The sequence below is a fragment of the Hibiscus syriacus genome, unplaced genomic scaffold, assembly GCF_006381635.1.
Source record: "Hibiscus syriacus cultivar Baekdansim isolate YM2019G1 unplaced genomic scaffold, ASM638163v2 tig00111708_pilon, whole genome shotgun sequence".
Taxonomy (NCBI): domain Eukaryota; kingdom Viridiplantae; phylum Streptophyta; class Magnoliopsida; order Malvales; family Malvaceae; genus Hibiscus; species Hibiscus syriacus.
In genome coordinates, this window is record NW_024063159.1 from 3,059,478 (window position 1) to 3,083,093 (window position 23,616).

The window sequence follows — 23,616 nt, forward strand, 5'->3', positions numbered from 1 at the left end:
TATCGTATTACTAGTGTTTCTTATAAAAATAAAATAAAATTAAACATTTGAAACTAAGATAATATCAGAAAACAACTCTATAATCGTGATATTTTATTTAAAAAATGTCATCCTCCGAACGCTCTTAGAAGCAAAATCGTCAACCAAATCTTCATAGTCAATTTCCTCCAAAATATCATTCTCAATCGCTATCAATGCTAACCCATTAAGCCTTTCTTGTGACATAGTAGAATACATATAGGTCTTCAACAATTTCAATTTGGAAAAACTTCTTTCTACATATGCAACTATCATAAGAATAGTTAATAAAATTCTATATGCAATAATAGTATTAGGAAAAATATTACCTTCCAAAACTTTAAAATCTCCGATGGTCTCATTTTTTCGATAGGCAAGAACTCTCTTATAACCTCAACTCCACATACAATTCATTTCTATCAACATCAAATTTTCTTTTATCCTTAAGAATAGATTCAAAATAAGCACAATAAAACTTTAGACTCGCATCATTTAGTGGCTGCAACTTATGAGAAGTAAATAAAAATTCATATTCTTTGTATTGTTCAAACCTCCTATTAGGAACAATAGCTTAATCAATAATATATAATAATTAACTCTAAATGAAATTGGAATAAATATAAACAATATTTTTTTCCGTTAGAAATATGATTTTAGTGAAGTTTTTTTTAGGAAGAAATCATTTATTGTGGGTTTTTTTAGGAAGAAATAATTATAATTCATTTACCGTGAGATAATAAAGGAGAAAACTAAAAGATTTTTTTTTAAATCTTATCATGAAATTAATAAAGAATGAGAGTAAATTTTTTGAAAAAATATTTTTTAAAGTGTGTGGCCCCTAAAATTTTGGAGGTATGTGACATATCACATCCTACACATGTAAAAGGACGGGACTATACTCAACAAATTAGAAATTTAGAACCAAGAAAAAGAATTATAGCTTATTGTATCCATTAGATGGCTTCCCACAAACAATATGCTCACTACATTCACCCATGTCAGCAACAAATGAATAATCACCAGCCTCCACATGCATACATATATACATATACATATTATGTATGTGTATGTTGGAACAAAAAGGTTATTATAGAGGAGCACCAAATTCTGTAAAAGTCTTAACATTCAACTGATCCGGTACCTCGGTGGAGACGGTGATTACGGTTTTTTCTGACGGACGTGGATGAGGAGAAAGCTGAAGAGGGTCCAAGGAATCGACTATGTCTCGCATGAGAGGCCTCGCTTTCGGGTTGCGGTTAAGGCAGTGATAAGCTAGCATGGCTGCTTTATGGAAGGCTTTGACGGGGAAATCTCCTTGTAACCTGGGGTCTACTATGTTGTCCAACTTCTTCTTCTCTTTGAGTAGAGGAAGAGCCCAATCCGTGAGGTTTTGTTCGCGAGCCGGCCGTGATTTGTCAAGCGATTTCCTTCCGGTGAGAAGCTCAAGAAGGACGACTCCGAAGCTGTACACATCACTACGAGGGCTCAAATGACCTGCACAAAAACGAAATATAAACTAGTCCTTCACCACTATACCTATGATTCAATCAACATATAAGACCAGAGATGGACGGCACTGGAGGGAGGTTGTCTCTATGAAAATTCAAAATTCTCATATAATTTAGATATATTTTTTATTGATAATTTATTTTTGTTCTTTAAAATTTTATAAACTCGGTATCTTTAACATAAAATCTTGCGCCTCCTCCCGATATTAATGCGTAAGCAGTAAGAAGAAGATACCGGTCATGATGTACTCAGGAGCTGCATAGCCATATGTGCCCATTATGCGAGTGGAAACGTGAGACTTGTCTCCCTCGGGTCCATCTTTGGCTAGGCCAAAATCAGAGAGCTTTGCATTGTAATCCTGCTTGATTGAAAACGAAACCATTGAAGGAATCCATGAATTTAAGCAAAACGATGTGACTAACAGCAGCAATAGGTGCAAGTGATGAACCTGGTCGAGTAGAATATTAGAAGTCTTGAAATCGCGGTAGATGACGGGCTTGTCTGCTTCATGCAGGAAGGCCAGTCCTTTTGCAGCACCCAATGCGATCTTCATTCTAGTTGACCACGGTAGAGGAAGTAATACCCCTGTCACCATGGTTTCTTTTTTTTTTTTAATTACTTCGCATTTGAAATAAGAATAACAATGTCTTCAAGGGAAATTCTGTGAAACATTATCTTTAAACAATGTTTTGATTTGGGGTTATAATTTTTAAATAAGAAGATTAGAAATTAATATTTTAAGATTAAATACAAGATTAACGGGCCTGCCACATGGAAATAGCACGAGCTCTAACTCAGGACTCCACCTTTCATCTTCACAAATTACAGTTTTACTATCACGATATATCGTCAGATATCTCTTGATCTTATAAAATTCTCAATTTCTCATCATCTTTTTTTTATCTCTCACTAATTATTAAACTTTTAAATTAAATCATGCTTTAAAAAATTAATTATATTTCTATAATTTATTAATAAAATATTAAGTTAATTGCTAAAAGTAATTGAACATGTTTTTATTCTATAAAAGGTTAATTTTAAAATTTTTGCTTAGAGCTCCAAAAATAGTTGACACAATCTAACGTAAATAATAACCATAAATGCACATGAGGGCATAATGTGTATGCATAGGTAGAATTTTTAGACAAGACACAATCATAAAATAATTAACGACATATGATATATATAATTATTGTTAATGAAACAAACAATGATACACTGTTCAGTATGAATGTAATATTAATCTTTTAGGCTTAAGGGTAAGTTTTGTTCATGCGGTAGAATAAATTTATCATTTCGTCTCTCGTATTTTCGAATCAATTTAGTCTTCAAAGTTGTTTAATTGTATCATTATATGCTATTTCCCTAACTTAAAACCCTAAATTATAAATATCAAGTTAGTGTTTAGTGATAATATGGTTATGGTTTAGCATTTAGGGATTATAATTTAGGGTTTTAAGTTAGGGGTAAGTTATAGAATGATGCAATTGAACAACTTCGATGGTTAAATTGATGCGAAAATACATAGAATAAAAGTAATAAATTAAGTCTACTGCGAGGCAAAAGTTACCCTTTCGCCAATATTTTATAATGATAAATTTTCATCCAATTTATTACAATATATAAAACTATGAACTAGAAACACAAAATATTAAAGTAGTCACACTCATTTACTAAATTCCACTAAAAATAATTCCATTAAAAAAAGAAATTAGTGGATTCTAAAAGAGTAGGTAATAGGTCGTAGTAGGATCAAACCTAGAAACTAATGGAGTGTTTATTTGAAAGAAAAGCAAAATGTTTAAACAGTAGGTACTAGGTGGTTAGGGTGTTGAAAAAAATATCAAATCTTTGATGTTTACAAATTATCTGGTAATTTGAATAAAAATTATCAAGAGATTAAGAATTATGTTTAGATAATTAGAATCGGAAGATGGATCAATCATATTGATACTAAAAAGTTAAATATCTGACACTTCAGATATATGAATAAACGAATAGAGCGATAATAAAGAAGAAAGAACTTACTTGAGAATAGGTTGTTTTCGACGCTACCACGAGACATGTACTCGTATATAAGAACCCGATGATCGTCTTCACAGCAGTATCCAATTAATTTCACCAAATTCGGATGCGAAAGCTGCCCCAGAAATATCACCTCTGCCTAATCCTCAACAAACCAAAACAAACCCCTTTTCTCATCCAATACCATTTTCCCGGGTAATAAGCTCAAAAAGAAAGGAAAAGGAAAAGGAAAAGGAAAATTACCAGCCATTCCCGATGACCTTGATAACTATTGTCTCCGTCATGAACTTTCACAGCAACCGGAAGAGACTGAATCTGAAGACCTTCCCTCAAGTCCTCCGTAATGAAGCCTTTATAAACGTTCCCGAAACCTCCTCCACCCAATAGCCGGTCTTGCCTGAAATTCGCGGTGATGAGCTTCAACTCTTCGAATGTGAATGCTATCAATGGATTCGCCGCCGAATCGCCGCCACGGAGGTCTTCTACTTCTTCCGGATTCGACGGTAGCTTACTGTCTTCCCTCTTTACTTTCGGTTGCTCTTTCGATGAATCTGGAAAAAAAGCATACGTTTTCAAACAAAAAAAAATGAAACAATAAAACAGAGTACATGAAAACACTTGAATCCATATTTCAAACCTGATTTTGGATTTGATGAAACTCTGTAAATGGAAGGCTCCCACTTACACAAGCAATTCCCCATAACAGAAAAAAACCCTCAAAGAACAAAACTAAAAACCCAGATGAAAAAAAAAGACTATGTTATCATGAAAACAGAAAGAGAGAGAAGTAGCGTGGTGAGGGGCTAGTGCTTGGCCATGGAAATGGTGGAGATGGGAACACGAAGAGTGATGTCCGGTTGGTTTGGGGAATTGGATTGGACTAAGCTCAAAGATTTTCAAAAAGGGTGATGAGATTTTTGAGAGAGAGTGCGCATTTTTGATAAAAATGATGATCCCACCAATCATTCTCCATGCCCATTGGCACACTCAATCGGTTGCTCTTTTACGCATTATCACTCACTCTAATGCCCCTTTTCTTCATGTTCCCACTCGGCAATAGTGGAAACATCACACCATTATCTAATATGAATACAAATATTAAACACACACAAAAGATCATACATGAACATACAATATTGGCTCCTAAGATCTCCAATATCTGTATCAGACTCTCACCTTATTTAGACTTATACCATAATGACCAATTTACCGTTCAAAAAAATTAATTTAAATTATGTTTTATTTGTATGTTTATAAAAAAAATTAAACATTGATTGTAAGATTTACACTTTAAAAAAAAGTTAAATATGTTAAAAGGTTTATGTATTATTTAAAATATAAAATTAGTTCCTTCATTCACTTCTATTAAATAATAAATTTTACTATTTATTCCTGACCTAATAGCTATAAAAAATACAAAATAATTAGGAATGGTAAAAAAATCCGAATATGACGGATCCCGATTTGACTCGAACTTATAGGGGTGATATTTTTTTAAAATTTTGTGGTCGAGGTGGGACAGGTTATATGATAAATAATTTTGAGGCTGGTCGAGGTCGAGTTTAAGGTGAAAAAACGACTCAACCCGACTAGACCTGGTTTAAATTATTAATTTTTTATATTTATATAATATATTTAAGATTTTAAGGATTTTTATATTATTAAAATATATTCTTTAATTATTAAAAATATAAAAAAATTATAATATATTATTTTAATAATTTAAATTATAATAAATAATTATAAATATATTATTATAAAATATATTATTTTAAAATATTAATATATTCATGCCAGGGTTGGTTTTTTAATCTAAAAATCAAGTCGGGATCGAGTTAAAATAATACAATTTTGGATCGAGACGGTCAAAAACCCGGCCCGACCCACCCCGTGCACATCCCTAAAAATAATCTTCTAATTTTTGTGTTTATAAATTTTATCAATTTATCCTTTAAAGAATATTATTTCTAAAGATTAAAAGTCAAACTGATATAAATTACAAATATAGGGATTAAAATATTATTTTATCCTTTCTATTATTATGATCAATAAATATCGATAAAATCAAATATTTTTTTTATTAAGCTAAGGTAATTATAAAATAGTATATGTTATAAATACTCTCAAACATTTAATCACCATGCTGCAATCGTTAGTGCTCAAACTCATAACCTTTAGATACAACAATGATTCTTTTAATCACTCAGATAAGTTGATTCTTGTAAAATCAAATAAAAATTAAAAGAAAGATTGTAATTTTCAAATAATAAATAATACATCACCTCAATGTCATAATTCGTTTTTTAAACAAATATAAAACATGTTTATTTTTTTCTTTTGGATAGAGAAAGAAAGTTTGGTTAAAAGTTTTGAAAATAATTTCTAAAACTAAAAAAATATTTTGAACAATTAAACGGAATTTTGAATAGTAGTAGCCTAACAAATTTATAAATTGAAAGGCCAACCGCAAAACAACTATTGCACTTTAAATTACACTACCATACGTCAGCCGACTCTACTCCATCCGCAACCACCTTACCATCAATTCCCTATTCTGTTAATTACTTGCGAATGCAACACACTTACCTCAAGCTTAAGGTCCTGTTGTTTGAAATTTTAGTAAATTTTTTTATTAATTTGAGGTTTATAAAATAATATATGTTCAAAATCTTTTTTAATTATTGACAATGCATACTCATCTTACAGACGCTACTATTTGAACCTAAAATTTCAAGGAAAAATAATTTCTTCAACCACTGAGACCATTGATAGGTTCAGATTTTGATAATTTCTAAAATAACATATATAAATTTTTATATCAGGTGTGCAAAATACTATATTAGAAATTCAAGGAATGCAAAATTACAAAATTTTAAAATATGCAAAATAAAATTATCAATAAAGAATAGAAGAAAAAAAAGATTGCATATATTATACAAAGATTTAAAATTTTCAAGAATACAACTACACTTTAATACCACTTAATCCATCCCATGATACAATGATATTTTGTTGGATATGAATACTGGATGTTTCGTTACATCAAAGTGGTGGTGGCATGGCATTATGTAGGCTAATTTGTTTACTCATTATTAAGCTGAGATTGAGTGTGACATAGGGAGAAAAGTAAAAGCAGAAATCAGTGCAGGCGTGGCAGCATTGAACCCACTAATAGAGCCGCTACAAGAAATTTATACTATTGTGATAAATTTAATTTTATAAAATTAATTTTATCACTATTAATAATTTTTTTTATGATAAAATAAATAATCATCACATTAGATTAAAAAAGATATAAAATTATGACAATGGCTAAAATCGTCATAATAATTTATTACAATTAGCAAACAATAACATATGGTGACAAAATAAATTTTATACGAATTTTTGTCACAAATGTTTCCCTCCAATTTTTTGACGCCAAATTAAAGGCATATAGTGACAAATTTTATAACTAAACTATAACAGAAAAAATTGTCACAATAAATAATGAGATTTAGATTTGTTGTGACAAATTTTGTTTGTGATTATATATTTTAATTATAGTGATAAAATGTATAGTTATAAATGATTATCTCCAATTTTTTTACAAAAAAAAAAAATCATATGACATGATTTGTAACTATAAGCTATAATTATTGTTACAAAAAAAAGTTGTCACAACAAATAATGAGATTCAAGTTTTTAGTAAAAAACAGTGTTTGTCATTATATGTTTTAATTATAGTGAAAAAATATATTGTCATAAAGATTTCCCTCCATATTTTTTTACCAAAAAGGTCATATATTGAAAAAATTTTTAATTATAAGTGTTAATAATTATTACAAAAAACATTACCACAAAAAGTAATGATATTCATGTTTTTGTGACAAATTATATATATATATTATAAATTTTAGCTATAGTGATAGCATATATTGTCATAACTATTTTTCTTCATTTTTTTGTTTCAAAAGTTATATTGAAAATTCTTATAATTATAATTTATAGTTATTGTTATATAAAAAACTATCACATCAAATAATAAAATTTAATTTTTTTGTAATTAACTATTTTTGTACTTATATATTTTAATCATTATAAAAAAGTATACTATCAAAACCAATTCTTCCTATTTTTAGTGTCAAAAATGTTATATTTTAACAAAATATATTGTCATAAAGATTTTTCTCCATACTTTTTACGCAAAAAAATCATATAGTAACAATTTTTGTAATTATAAGTGTTGTGACAAGTAATATTCTTTCACAATGACAAATTGTAACAAAATGATTTAGTTGCAATAACACGTTAAATTTAGTCAAAGTAAAAAGTTATGTCAAATTTATTGTGTCCTAATATTTTGTCAAATTAATAAATTGTGATAAATTTATTTAATCAAAATAACAATTTATAACAAATATTAATTTCTCATTATAAAAATTGTGACAAATAATATTATTTCACAATAAAAAACTGTAACAAAATTATTTAGTCACAATAAAAAGTTATAAAAAAATATTTAGTGACAAAATAAAATTAGTAAGAAAATAAATTTTGTTATAATGTCTTTTTGTCACGAATTTTTTTTGTTTGATGTTATAATTTAACTTAATTGTGATGGAATTTATTTTTTGTGATAAAATAATGATTTTATTTTAACAATTATTTTGTCTCTATAAGTTACATTTAGTGATGAAATAGCAACTGCGTCAAAATAATTTTTGTTGCCTTATGTATTTTCGTCACAAAAATCCTTTATATTTGATGTTTAAATATAAGTTAGTTATAATAAAATGTATTTCTCGTGACGAAATAGTTAATTGATTGTAACAAATATTTTATTGTGATAAGTTAATTAAGTAATGAAATTTCATTGTTACAATAAATACTATACAATGATAATGAACACAATTTTGTCACAATATACTTTACATGACAAGGTTGTTCTAACAAACATGGAAACAAATAAAATTAGTCAAAATAAATATATAGTGACAAATTTTGTATATTTAGTGATAAATAATTTTGTTAAACAATCAAATTTCTTGTAGAGAGCCTTCTCCTTCAATATATAAAAAAACAGGATTTTAATACCAAAAAGCCAAAAGAACAGGAAACATGTCACTGTCCCTTTCTTTTTCTCCATCTAAGATCATTATACTGCCGGCTTCTGCTGCATAATACTACACTGAACATGGAAAATACAGTGGATAGTAAAATACAATATATAAAGCAATAAGCATATGTTGGGTAGAATGTATCAATAGCCATATAATCATACAAAACAATGTGAAAACACATACAACTCCTTGAAGTGATCGAGATTGATATTTTTTTTATAAGAAAGGGAGGTCTCGTTAAATTGGAAGGAAGAAAAGAGTGCCTCAAAATTTTATTACCAATCAAGAAAACAATACAAAATAACCATTACAATAACACCTAACATCGGAAGTAACCTCCTAGAAAAACCAAAAAAACACAAGCTCATCCAATTCCTATCTTAGCTAATTCATGCTTTACAGTTCACAAATTCTACTGACATGTTTTACAATAACATTCCTATCTACTACCAAAGACCCAATTCCTTCATTAACGAACTAAATAACGTAGGACAAGAACTCGAAATCTTGATCCAGTCTAACGCTTTGCTGCAATCGCTCTCCAAAATAAGTCTTCCCCTTGAGCTCCAATTCGAATTCATGAAGAATAATATACTAGCTATGATAGCCAACAGTTCGGCCAAAATTGGAGTGCCCGAACCAACACTCTTAGAAAATGTCCCCAACACCGAACCATCTTCATCCCTTAGTAATCCACATATTCCCCCTTTATTCCAAAACTTATTCACAGCTTCATCCACATTTATCTTGAAGAAACCCATAGGAGGACACCAAGACATCAAGCTAGCGTCGGTTTTAATGTCACATACCCATGAATCAGCTAGAGCCGGATTACCCACAAGATAATAAAAAAGAATTGGGACATCAGGAAATTTCGCCAAGAACCAAGAAACCAGTCTGTACCTTGTTAGGAAGAACATCAGTGTGTTGTCTAGCTTTCTACCTTAAAAATTTATCTTATTCCTATACTTCCAGACCGACCATAAAATTTCTCCTGGAATAAATTCCCAAGTTTTCGAACGAGGCGCCAACATCCTCCAAATTGAAACTAGAGCAGTCAGACTTTTTGTAACAGCAAAAAGGACATCCCACATCATCAAAAAAATAGACCAAAATTCCAAACTACTGAATGCGCCACAAACAAGTGAGAAATTGTTTCCACAGTCGAACCGCAAAGGGGAAAAGGTTGTCTACGATCCCATTAACTCCATGTTTCAACAGTTCAACTTTAAATCCTATCTTTATACGCAAAACATGCTAGACAAAAACTTTCACCCGATGAGGGGCCACCCCTAGCCATACAAGATTTAACCAATCTAACTCCACTTTCTCTTTCTCATTTAGTAATTTTAATCAAGATCTAATTGAATATATGCCCTCATCATTTCCTATCCACACAGAGGTGTCTTCCAACGAAGCATCAACATAAAACTTGCAGAGAATAGAACTTAATTCAAGCTAAAGCTCCAACTCCCAGTCTACAAGGTTCCTCCTCATCTAGATGTCCCAAAACTATCCTGTCTGACTTTGTTTTCTGAAACCAAAAATTCTTCCCTATTTGTTAACCGAAAGAGCATACATCCCTGGATATTGGTCTTTTAAAGGCACGCTCCCCATCCAAACATCATGCCAAAAAGGTATACATCTCATTTTCCAACTTTTAAACGAAAATGTTTTCTTATACAATCCCCAAAATCATCATTAGCCAGTCAACTTTTGACCACCCCTTTCTAAATTCAAGAAGCTTTAAAAAAAACCCTTCTCTCGATTGAAATATCCCTCGAATCCACATTATTCTTACAACAAATCACCCTTTTCCACCACGAACTAGATTCGCTTACAAATCTCCACGACCATTTACCCAAGAGCACTCTATTCAATAAATTAAGATCAATAATCCCTAAATCGCCTAGCTCCTTAGGCTTACAAATAGACGACCAATTGACCCAATAGATCTTTCTCTTATCATTCGAATATCCCCATAAAAAAGTAATCATAATTGAATTCAGCCTAGATAGGAAACAAGATGACAACATGAAAATAGAAAAAAAAATAGACAATGAACATAAAATCGATTTAATCAATACCACCCTCCTCACAAAAAAAATGAAAGATGCTTTCCAACCCGACAGCTTCTTATAAAACCTCTGAATAATTGGTTCCCATAAAGCCACTGAACTCTTATATGCTCTAACGGGAAGCCCTAAATAGTCTGACGAAAGAGAACCCACTGAACAACCAATCGAATCATCCTACTCTTTCAAAACATTATCTTCCGCATTAATACAAAAAATTCTGCTTTTGGACAAGTTTAATTGCATCTCAGACATCAACTCAAATAAGAAGAGAACCCTAAACATATTCTCTAATTCCCACCCTCTGCATTATAGAAAATGATAAGTTCATCAACAAACTGTAAATGTGACAGCATCAAGGAATTATTCGAGTCACCAATCTCGAAACCCTTAAAAATCCCAACATTTACCACCTTAATGATCAACATTAAACTCAACACCTCTCCAACCAAATTGAATAATAACAGGGATAATGAATCACCTTGACGAATACCTCTAACAATCAAAAACTCTGAGAGAGACTCATTCACTAAAATAAAGATAGATGCCGAAGGTATACAAGTTTTTATCCAAGAACACCACTTTTGTCCGAATCCTAATATTCCATTGTTTTCAACAAAAACTTCCAATTTACCGAATCATAAGCTCTTTTGACATCAACCTTAAAAACAATACATTTCCGACCTTTCTTCCTCCAGTAGTCGATTCATTTGTTTGCAATCAACGAACAATCCAATATTTACCTTGCTGGAATAAAAGCAAACTGAGAAGTACCAATTAACGAATCGATGCACACACTTAACCTTCTCGACAGCACCTTGGATAAAATCTTGTAAAGCCTTTCGACCAAACTGATAGACCTGTAGTCTTCCACACTAGCTGAAAAGGCCTTATTGGGGTGAAGGTTATAAAGGAATGGTCAGCCTCTTTTCCCACGCTTCCCCCTGAAAATTTCTTTAAAAAAACTTGCAATGCCATCTTTTAGCTGTGGCTAAAACTTCTTAAAGAAACTCATATTCAATTCATATGGATCAGGGGCTTTATTGCTGTCGGTAGAGGCAATAGCTTCCCAAATTTCTTCCTATGAAAACTACTTCTCAAAACAAGAGCTTTGAGCCTTGGATAATTTAGAGAAATTCAAGTCCATATCGTCCACCTCAATTGTATTATCCAGATTATATGTCTTTTTAAAAAAAATCCACCACACAAGCTTTTATTTTCCCATGGTATGAAATCCATTCATCACTAACCTTCAAAGATTTTATAGAATTCAATTTCCCTCTATTCACAGCACATTGATGAAAATATCTATAAATTTTTTCACCCTAAAAAACCACTTGACTCTGGACTTTTGAAACCAAATATGCTCTTCTTTTCTATACAACTTCCAAAGCTTTTTTCTAGCATTAGCAATATCTTCGATTGTAAGTGTGGAGGACCTCTATTGTAAAGCCAATTCCATATCATGGATGGAGCGTACCAAAACAGAAATTAAGCCAAGCAGCTCAAGATGTCTATTTCTCGACCACTTTTTATAGCTTCTTTAGACCCCTTCAACACACTGAAAATTCCTTTCTTCTTACCTCCATTTTAAAGCTTCTTCAATTCTTGTTCCATCATTTCTTTTAAAATTGACTTTATCCACCAGATACTTGAATAGTCTAAAAGGATTAGGTCCCCAATTCACCCCGTTGTTCTCCAGGAAAATTACATTATGATCTGAAATAGATCTCGGTAGTAAAGACTGGTTAACTTTCAAAAAGGCTTATAGAAACCGAGGATTGACCAGAAACCTACCCAACCTTATATATGTCAAAAGCTCCCTATTATTGCTCCAAGTAAAATTAACTCCAGCCAACAAAAGATCGTTTAGACTAGCTTGATGAATAAACTCACTGAACACTCTCACTGAAAGCCCACTCTGAGGCCACCCAATTTCTCTTCCTTTGATAGATATGTGTTAAAATCACCCCAAACAGGTTGGATAGTCTAGTTGTACAACAAAAGAGAGAAGACCGTTGAAATATGCCTCATTTTCTTCATTTACTAACGATCCATACACATTTATAAGACATAACTGACCCAAATGTTCTTTCAGTTTGCCAATAATAGCCATATACCTACTGTGCAAAAATTTAGAGTGCATATTAAAAACCTCCTCGTCCTATAATGTGATTAATCCTCCAGCTACTCCTTCTGTAGAGCCTAGGCACAACCTGAAACGTATTTCCTCCAAGCCTTATAACAAGAACTGGCTTCATCGAATCCAATTTTGATTCTTGAATAAATAAGAAATATGGCTTTTTTCTGGTATCAAATTCCTCACCGCTCTTGATTTCTCCTTCATTCCAAGACCCTTATGTTCCACGATATAATAGCTAACTTCAACATTATAACTTAAATAAAAGAATACATTCACACCCGGGGCCTTAAATCTTTTCCCCAATACCCCTCGCAATAACTTTTTTAACCAAGGCTTTTTTCCCTCCCTGAAAGGTGATACCCAATAAATTACTAGCATTCACCTTGTTCTTTTCCTCCGACCTTCTTGTGGAAGCGCAATAGGAAGACTGATCTTCGTCTTCTTCAAGAATTTTCCCCACCGAATCCTCTTTCTTTGTTGTCACTCTATTTTTCTTCCTATTTGACCTATTATATACCCTATCGAGGAAAATATATTCCAGTCAATCTACATTTCTGTTATTTCCATGGATATGAAGTGACTTTGATGATGAAGACCCTCTCTAATGATATCCCTAGAATGATGACTCTTCAATCCACCTTCTGGTTTTAATTCATTTTCAGGGAGAACACTATTCTGTTTAGTACCATTCTCACCACTACTTTTAGAATTATTAACCCTTAATTTCATGGCTTCACTTTATTTTCAGCCCTTTGAGTACAATCCATCTTATTGTTCTCCATTCCATATCCACATAGGGCTATGTTTAAAACTTGTTCAGTGGAACGAATCCTATAATTAGGAGTGATGGGTTATTCTGAAGAAGCCGATTAGGCCTGCTCACTTACGTCCTCCCTCAAACTCAAACTCATATATTCACCATAAATGTTTCTCCCTGTACCGAGGATATCTGTCTTCCCTACGTTAATACGATCTTTTTAATTCTCCAACAGTAATGATTGTTGTCTCGCAACATTATCTTCGATGCCATCAATTCTTCTATCCTCAAGCAACGTGTCCACCCTATTTGGACGCTCCTCAACTGACTGTTAGTATCCTCTTCACACATCACCGTCCTAGCACTGTCCATGTCTTCCGTCGATGAATCCTCAAACCATCCATCTACTGAAGCACCTTATGATGTCTTCTCTAGGGCCTCATTTGGCTTCTTAAAGACTGAACTCACTTTTATTTGCACCCTAAATGATCTCCCATATGCACCTAAAGATATCATTCTCGGTACATCAAAAGGACTCGCCACTCTCACCATCAGTCTCGTCGTCGACATATCCTCCTCCTTCTTAGTCAACTCCTTAATACATACCAACAAACCTAATCTTTCGGCAAGCCTCTATAAGAACTCCTCATGCCAACATAATAAAGGAACACTGAATAGCTCAATCAAACAGTATGTCATTGGGACTCCTACCTCATTCAACAATGAAGCCAACCAATCAAACCAGAAAAACAGTTCATCTTTCTTTTTATTCTATGCCTTCGACATCGCTTCTGCCAGCTTGAAGGTAATAATACACGAGTTCCATGCATAACCCCAACTGGCGACCTTCACTTCTATTCTAATACCTGATAATGCCTGCTACACCAGCTCCATCTCAAAGGTCGATTTGATAATCCATTTAACGATCGCTCCATCCAACTTGACTCGTTTGGAGGGATGGGCATCTCTCAAACATTCCTCAACCATGTTGAAACTTGTCGATTACACCTTCGGTTTTCCAAGGTTTCAGGTATGTTCATCACCCTCTCATCTGAAACCAATACTTCTTTGTAGGATATGTCATCCCTTAAACTTCTTGTAGACTCACCACCCTCTTTGGATATTCTCTTTTCACCGCCAGCTAACCTTTTAGTTCCCCCTTGTACTTACCTGCAGCGCCTACTCCCTTTTGAGCTTTCTAATATTTGGCAACCCCCACTGATACTCTCTTTTCGTCAATCCATGATCCATTAATATTCGCAATAGCATTCCTCGTACCACTCTCATTCTCAAACTGAACAAAAGCGAAAGTAGAAGTTTTATACTTAGGTTTGTTCACAACACTCGAGATAAAGACCCTAACGACAGGACCATAGAAAAGGAAGAGTTCCCTTAACGCTCTCCTTGATACTCTCTTGCTCAGATTGTTGACAAAGACTGTCCATTCCTCACCGAAGGAAGGTTGACGTTTCAAGTTCTCTCTCGCACTCTCTCTTTCTCTCTCTCTCATGTTGGTCACCCAGAACAAGGTAGAGCACCTTTTCAATGGAAGCTCATATTTTTCTTTCTTCTGCGAAAAAGGTTCTCAAGTATACCAGAAATGGAGAAAAGGGTTTAATCAAAGAGACATTTCCATCTGCCCGCAAATAATCAACCACTGCTTTCAGATCATCTTTCTGAAAAATAGGAAAAAATGTCAGGCAGCAAACTTTTGGCATGCAAACTCTCGGATAATAAGAATACACTTAATGAGAACTTTGCAGAGAATGTATCACTTGCCATTTGGCAGTCAACAATATGGAAACATGGCAGAACGTGATATTCTCGAAATGTAGAAACATTTCATTTCCGAGCATCACCAAGTTTGCCATTTGTGACCTATACATAAACCAGATAAATGTACAAGTGTATAAAACGTAGTTAGGAATCTGGACTTATAAGAAAGAAAGTGAACTCTTGTTGTAAACTTATTTAGACTTCTTTTAGCAGAAAACGATGCTGCTTTTTTTTCCTAGTAGACCAACTTCTTCGAAGAGACAATATTTCAAATAGATATGCCCTCTTTTCGACTTTCCTTTGCTTGTGAAATCATGACAAGCAGAACCATTAGATGTTGCTGGATCTATTGACCAACTCCATCAATATCCCGATACACATTTCGACCAGGATGACCAACTCTACCATAACCAGTTTTTCATTTCCGAAGTACCATATTCATGCTAAAAGCTATGGTTCATATCTATCCAGCCAAGAGATGTACGATTAGTAAATAAGAAACATGTATTTTTTGTTTGAGGGATTGTATTTAGCTTAGAGGTTGAACTACATGTACATGAGAACAGGGTATCAAATAGCGTTCGCGGTCACGTTTTCGGTCGCGTCACGTTTATCGCGGTTTCGGACATAACGGATGCCATCGCGTTCACTGCTGGTGTCGTGATCGTGAATTTTTTTAAATTTTGAACAATTTATCTTAAAACATAATAAAAATAATTATAATTATAAGGAATCATTTTTAATGATTTTTAAATTGTTTTCTAAGTGAAATTGACATATATATATATATATATATAATATAGTTTAACCAAATACAAGACTTTAAAAATCCGATGATAGTATAAGATAATTAATTAACAATGACATTGTGAATACATTAATATTTAAAATAAATAAGATGTATAATATAATTAAATAATATAAAGTAAATAATTTAATTAACTATTTACTCGGATTTATTTGATTCCAAGCTCTTTGTGCTTGTGAAGTGCCGAATATCTCGTGTTTACTTCGAAATATTAACTACATAAATAAAAGTTTACATTCTAAAGTAAGGATTAAATTATAAATTCTAAAAGATAAGGATAACAAATTAACATATCTCTTCAAATTATATTTTAGAATTTATTTGAAAGAATAAAATAAAAAAATAAGAGTGGGAGTGGACGACCCAAACTATTACCTTTTGTTTTTTTGAGTTAAAACCTAAACATAACATGTTAAAAGAAAATTCCAGAAGTTCTCTCTAATTCTCTCCATTGTCTGATTCTCTCTGAGTCCAAATCTCTCCCATTCTCAACCTTTCTGTGAATTCTCCAAATCTCCCCATTCTCAACCTTTCTATGAATTCTCTCCAAGTCCAAATCTCTCTATACTCAACCTTTCATTTTCATAAAATTTCATCGAGCGTCCACTCGATCATATTCTTCGGTGGTGTCAATGTACTACAATAAACTCGGTTGTCTAAGTTTTTTTTCCCAGTTGCTTTTTGGGTGAGAATTTCAATTCTTTTAAGCTTTTTTTTTGCAGTAACGGTTAAAAACGGTAATAGCGTTTGTTATCGGCGTTTTTTATCATTACCCGTTAAATCGCGGACGCCACCAACCACTATTTACGTGAATCCGCTGCCCACCGCTAAATTCTTCAATATCAATTTCGAACGATGGCGCGACCATGAAATAACGGCCGTTACGTTTGCGTCCCGTTATTTGAAACCCTGCATGAGAACATAGAAGGATGGTGAAAATAGTAACTATTCCGGCTTTCGTTCAATAGCCAACACCATTGAATTCTTGTATGCATTTTAAACCAAAATTGAAAAAAGAAAAAGAAGTCATCTATCAGGCTAAAGGAGTTGAATTACTTGCTAACACCTATTATTTCCTACACAAGCTAAAAAGAAGATAAGAAAGTGAAAATTTTATCTACAAAAGCTAAAAAGAAGATAAAAAAGTGAATTTTATCTGCACAAGCTATGCTACTATTGAATTCCCCAAGGAATCATAAACCTATCTGTGTTGCCACTGAAAACAATGGCTACTTTACTTGAATCAACTTATGATGTTGGATTAAATGCAATTATGCATTGCCATGAGAAAAAAGAAAGATGTATAGAAGTAAAAAGGAAGCTCTAAGTGTTCATGAAGAGGAAGGCCAAATGATGCAAATATATACAGGAAGATTAGACTTGCTTCGTAAGCTTAGGATTTTGATCATATGAGCTGTAATTACACAGTACAATTGGAACACAATTTACGCAATGTGCTAGCAAACAATCTATCAAAGCAATAATTCAATGAGTGCTTAAGATTTTTTCTTTTGTTTGTGAATTACCAGCTAGCTGAAATTCTCCTATTTCTAGGTTAGGCTGATTCCATCTTGGAAGCTTTACCCCCTTCATGCATAAGGGTAATATAATTGAAGCACATACAATGTATTATAGATGAGCTATAGTTTATTTGGATTAGAAGAAAAGAATGAATTGAAAAAGGAACCTTACTTATTCTACTCAAAGAGAAGCATTTGGTGCATGCCTAAAGATACCCTTTCTTGCAGATGTGTTCTTTGACCTTACTAAAGCAGGCTATATAACCTATGGAAACTCTCATTTCCGAGCATCACCAGGTTAAGCCATTATTCATGCTAAAAAAACAGTGGCTGAGGTGATGCAGAAAACATAGACCAAAACATTTATGGTAGTCTCATAATTACATTGATTTAAATGATGTAATAGCAACATGGTTTAGGCATGGTTTCATGGAACTGGTAGCATTAGTAGGAAAGCAGAAAGTTTTTCTGAGCTAATTCATGAATGAAACACATGCCTTTAGAATGATGAAAGGGCACATGCATTGCCCTATTGCCCTCTATGGTATTCATGGTATATGATGGAGCTTTATGTAGGTAGTCTTTACTTTTAATTTTAACCTAAGACCATCGATGTATATAGGTGCAACACTAGACAAGTTGGAAAAACAAGAGTGGTGAGAGGAGAGTGTAGGGGCTGTATTTTCATCTTTGTCATCTAACTTTGAAGGGAAAATATAATCATGGATTCAAAGAGGCATGTCAGTGTTGTTGCAGCCTTGAAAGCCTTTGAGGACACGTTCTATAACCATTGATCCTTTGGTCGACCACCGATTTTTCAAAATTATGACAACCTCTACTACACTATTTAACCCCTGAACCAACAATATGGTTCTTCAATGGGAGACAATGGCTACTTATCATCTTCAATCCTTCTGGGGCCTATCCCTTGCAATTTCACTTTTTTTCGTTCACACAATGTCCACATCTCATGTAATTCAATACCCAATAAAGTGCTTCTTCCTTTTGTTGTTTTCCAGTTAACAAATGATCTCGATACCTGATTAATCTCATGTTTTTTATTTGAAAACTGGGTCATATTGTTTTAACCATGCAGGTTTACATAGTTTATTTAGGGATCAACCAATTTCATGACCCCATCCTTACTTCCGAGTTTCATATTCAAGTTCTCTCTGATGTGTTTTCCAGGTTTTTTTACCATATCTTATATAGTAAACATGTCTTTTGACTCTACAATTTCCCCCCTAACTTAAATTTCTTTCAGTGAAGATGATGCCAGGAAGTCCATCCTCTATAGTTACTGCAATAGTTTCTCGGGCTTTTCAGCAAAGCTCAGTTCATCTCAAGCAACCACCTTAGCTAGTAAGTAGCTACCTTTTCTAATATATATATATATATATGTGTGTGCGCGCGCGAGCGTGTGTAAAGCTTGCTAGTTTCTGAAGTAAATTTATAAGTAAGAAATGTTTTGATGAATAGAAGAAAAATATTGCACGCAGGGATGGACAAAGTTGTATCAGTCTTCCGGAGCAAGACACTAAGGTTGCACACAACAAGAAGCTGGGATTTTCTTGGCCTTACTCTGGATGAAACTCAAGTAATTCCCATGCAGTTCACCTACGGCCACGACATAGTTGTTGGGATCTTTGATACAGGTATTCAATCAGGATATATGAAGCCCTTCATTTATATATATCAAGTTCAAAGAATCTCTTTCCCTGCCCTAATTAGTAGCTTCATTCTTTATGCAAATGTAAATAGAAATTATCATTGTATAAAGGAAAGAAAAATAGACGGTTTTATCCTATCTTACATGCCTATAATGTCTTTTCTATCTTTAAGGCATATGGCCAGAATCTGAAAGTTTCCAAGAAAAACCTGGCGTGAAACCAATTCCATCGTCTTGGAAAGGAGTATGTGTTAGAGGAGAAGAGTTTGAACCTGCAATAGCATGTAACCGCAAATTAATTGGCGCACGTTACTATCTTAAAGGGTTTGAACGTGAGTACGGGCCTCTGAACATGAGCGGAAACACTGAATATAGATCAGCGAGAGACTTTCTTGGTCACGGAACACACACCGCTTCCACAGCAGCTGGGTCTATAGTAAAAAATGCAAGCTTCTTTGGCATTGCCCAAGGCACTGCTAGAGGTGGAGCACCTCGGGCTCGGGTGGCAGTATACAAAGTATGCTGGGGCATGAATCTTGATGGGATCTGCACTGAAGCTGATATCTTAGCAGCTTTTGATGATGCTTTGCATGACAAGGTTAATGTAATCTCAGCCTCCTTCGGTGTAACGCCTCCTTTGTCCCCATTTTTTGCATCAAGTGCGGATATCGGCTCATTCCATGCAATGCAGCTTGGTATTACCGTAGTATTCTCTGCAGGAAATGATGGTCCGGAGCCCTCTCTAGTCCAAAATGTAGCACCATGGTCCCTTTGCGTAGCAGCTTCAACAATAGATCGAAGGTTTCCAACTGAAATAGTCCTCGACAGAAACTTCTCCATAACGGTAACATATATGATCTTTGCCAAAACTTATAATTCCCAAATGAAAATGATTTTTATTAGAATACACAGATTTAGCACAAGCCAATAAGAATGTTCAATGCTTAACAAAATAGAAACAGTGCAAAAAAATGCCAAAATCAAACATAGAGACAAAGTTCTCAAAGATAATCCATAATCCTTCCATGATGCCTTTGAGAAAAAAACCGAACACCAAAACATTTGTCAATCTCAATCACCGGATAGCAAGATCGTAATATCAAACCAGACATCCAATAGGAAAACCGAGATTAAATCAAATCACCAACTCGTTCCAAGCCTTCCCTTTCTACATGCATATTGTATTACTTGTACTGATATTCTTGAATTCCTAGGGACAAAGTATAATCAGCAAAGAAATTAAAGGAAAACTGGTGAATGCCATCAGTTACTTTTATGACGGGTGAGTGATAATTAAGTATGTTGTATGCAACAGAACAAGAGTTAATCATTTGACAAAATTATTCGAGCTGAAGTTCTCTTAGAAGGTATTACTACATGTATTGTATATTCAGACTGTGCAGCTCGGGGAACTGGAAACAACGAGTAGCTTCTGGGAGAATAATCCTATGCTTTTACACTCCAGGACTAGTGTACGAAATAGCACAAGCAGCAGTCAAAAGAGCAAACGGATTGGGTTTGATATTTGCAGAACCCTTTACCAAGCCGATTGCAGATGTTGACGATATTATCCCTACGCTGCACATTGACATCCTTCAGGGGACTATAATCAAAAACTATCTAGCGGAATCCCCCAAGTAAAAAATTCATCTCAACCAAAAACAGATATTATATGCATCTTTATTCTCCCTTTTTCTTACATATATACTGTAAATGTCTCAAAATGATTTCCTATCGTGTTGAATTTAGGCTGCCTGTAGTTCAGATATCACCGAGTAAAACAGTCATCGGAAAGTCACCTGCACCGACCGTCGTGTACTTCTCTTCTAGAGGGCCAAGCACAATATCACCGGACATTCTCAAGGTACGTATGGCACTAACATTCGATAGCAGCAGGTAATAATAATAGATTTGAATTGAAACGTTGTGGCTTTTATATACCTGCAGCCGGACATCACTGCTCCAGGAATCAATATATTAGCAGCATGGCCTCCACAAACTCCTCCAACTTGCAGCCGTTCGACAACCGCTCAGTGCGGTGGAATTTTCAGTCGGGAACATCGATGTCTTGCCCTCACGTTTCTGGAGTCGTCGCGCTTCTCAAATCTGTCCATCCAGAGTGGTCACCAGCTGCCATTAGATCTGCTATTATGACCACAGGTACAAAATAAACAAGGCCAGTGGCAATGTCATGAATAAATCATTGCTGTAAATGGTAATGACAATGTTTTAGTTTTGCTCTTTACCAGCTAACACGAGAGACACAACCGATGACAGCATTCTCTCCGGTGGATCAACGGCAGGTTCGACGCCTTTCGAGATGGGTGCAGGCCAAGTAAATCCACTAAAAGCACTTGATCCAGGACTTATTTACGACATGAACACAAGTGATTACATTCCCTTCCTCTGCAACATGGGATACACCGAACAACGAATAAACATGATCGTTCTCCCCTCTCCCGGGGTCGACACCAGCTGCCGGAACGTGCACGAAACAAACGCAAATCTTAATTATCCATCCATCAGCATCCCAAATCTCCAATCCCCCATCACCATCAAAAGGACCGTGAGAATCGTGGGAGGGCGGAAGACGGCGGTTTATTTCGGCGTGGTGGCCAAGGAGCCCGATGGAGTGGAAGTGATGATTTGGCCAAGGGTGTTGATTTTTTCGCATTCGAAGTGGGAAATTTCTTATTACATCACATTGAAGCCAATGAAGAAGTCTGAAGGAAGATACGATTTCGGTGAAATAGTTTGGTCAGATGGTTTTCATTATGTTAGAAGTCCGGTGGTCGTCCTCGTCAATAACTCCGGTGATGATTTCACAGTTCGATCTGCCATTTAAAAACTCTTGAACCAGACAAAGTTTGAACCTTTCTTTAAAAAAATTCCATTTTTTTGGCCTGTTCGGTGCTTGATAGCACTTGGTCCATTAATAAAAGAGGTTTTTTCTTTGAACATAAGCTCTATTTCTTCATTAATAAAAATTCTATGGCAATGGGATCATCTGCCATTAAAATTTACCAAAATACGAAGTTGATATTTAATAAAATTGATATAATTTTATATTTTTTAATTATATTTTAATTTTAATTTAATTTATTAAATTTAATCCTCTAATTAGATTATAATATATTTTACAACATAACTAGAAGATATTTTAATTTTTTTTAATTTTATTTTCTATCCAAACTCGAAGGAGAAGATAATTTTAATTTTAATTTATTAAATTTAATCCTCTAATTAGATTATAACATGTTTCACAACATAACTAGAAGATATTTTAATTTTATTTTCTATCCAAACTCGAAGGAGAAGAGCAAATGCACAAATAGAAAGGCTGTGTGGACTTGAACCACAGTCCATAGGACTGAGTAGCCACGCCCAAACCACCGAGCTAACCCACTATGCTTGTTATACAACATTTGATCTATAATGTATTGTATTGAATGCAAAAAACAAAAAAAATTACTTTATTAAATAATTTAATTCTATAAATAACTAAATATATATATATATATTTAATAAAACTAATTTATTTTTTAATAAGAATAACTTGAGTTAAAAATATATATGAAATTATTAATAAAAATATTTTAAAAAAAATGTTTGGCATTCGTTACAACTTACAATATCTCATAAGTTATTGTCAAAAAGGTTTAGTTTATTATTTATAAATATATATTTAATTATATAGAAAATTAAATTATTTAATAAAATTAAATTACTTTATTAAGTTAAAATATTTAATTCCATGATTATATATATATTGTTAACTTTATTAAATAATTTAATTTTGTAAATAATTAAATAAATATATTAAATAAAAGTAATTGATTTAAATATATAATTTATTTAATAAAATAATTTATTTTTAATAAAAATTGGGTTAATATATATATATATATATATATATATATAAATTATTAATAAAAATTTAAAATTATTATTTCTTTTTTTTAAATCCATTTGTTATAATAAGTTATATGTTGCATCACAGTACAAGAGCAGTGTAATAGCTGGGTGGATTGGGCGTTGGTACTTAACCTAAAGGGCACAAGGTCTTGTCCCCACAGCCCCCTTTTATTGTGCATTAACTTCTTCTCCTTCAAGTAGTTTTTTCATTCTATGTGACGATCATAGAAAAATAAAATTAACTGACATATGTGACAATCTAATTAAAGTATTAAATTTAAAAATTAGAATTTAGTTGA

General features: G+C 33.3%; 1 protein-coding gene and 1 pseudogene across 1 annotated transcript; one reads left to right on the forward strand and one right to left on the reverse strand.

Moving 5' to 3' along the window:
- Positions 1-990: 990 nt before the first annotated feature.
- LOC120167932 (probable serine/threonine-protein kinase PBL16) lies at positions 991-4,436 on the reverse strand. The gene is made up of 6 exons (XM_039176823.1): positions 4,190-4,436; positions 3,796-4,103; positions 3,556-3,691; positions 1,976-2,112; positions 1,762-1,885; positions 991-1,512 (listed from the first exon to the last, which is right to left on the reverse strand). The coding sequence occupies exons 1-6, from the start codon at positions 4,251-4,253 to the stop codon at positions 1,106-1,108; spliced, it is 1,176 nt and encodes a 391-aa protein (XP_039032754.1). The 5' UTR covers positions 4,254-4,436; the 3' UTR covers positions 991-1,105.
- A 14,099-nt stretch (positions 4,437-18,535) lies between these two features.
- On the forward strand, positions 18,536-22,247 carry LOC120167930 (annotated as a pseudogene).
- The last annotated feature ends 1,369 nt before the right edge of the window (positions 22,248-23,616 follow it).

Excerpts from the sequence above, each read along its gene's own strand:
- LOC120167932 (XM_039176823.1), bottom strand. The coding sequence starts at position 4,253 with ATGGGGAATTGCTTGTGTAAGTGGGAGCCTTCCATTTACAGAGTTTCA. Across the intron at positions 4,104-4,189 it reads TTCATCAAATCCAAAATCAG|ATTCATCGAAAGAGCAACCG; the intron begins GTTTGAAATATG and ends CTTTTTTTCCAG. Across the intron at positions 3,692-3,795 it reads AAGGTCATCGGGAATGGCTG|GCAGAGGTGATATTTCTGGG; the intron begins GTAATTTTCCTT and ends GTTGAGGATTAG.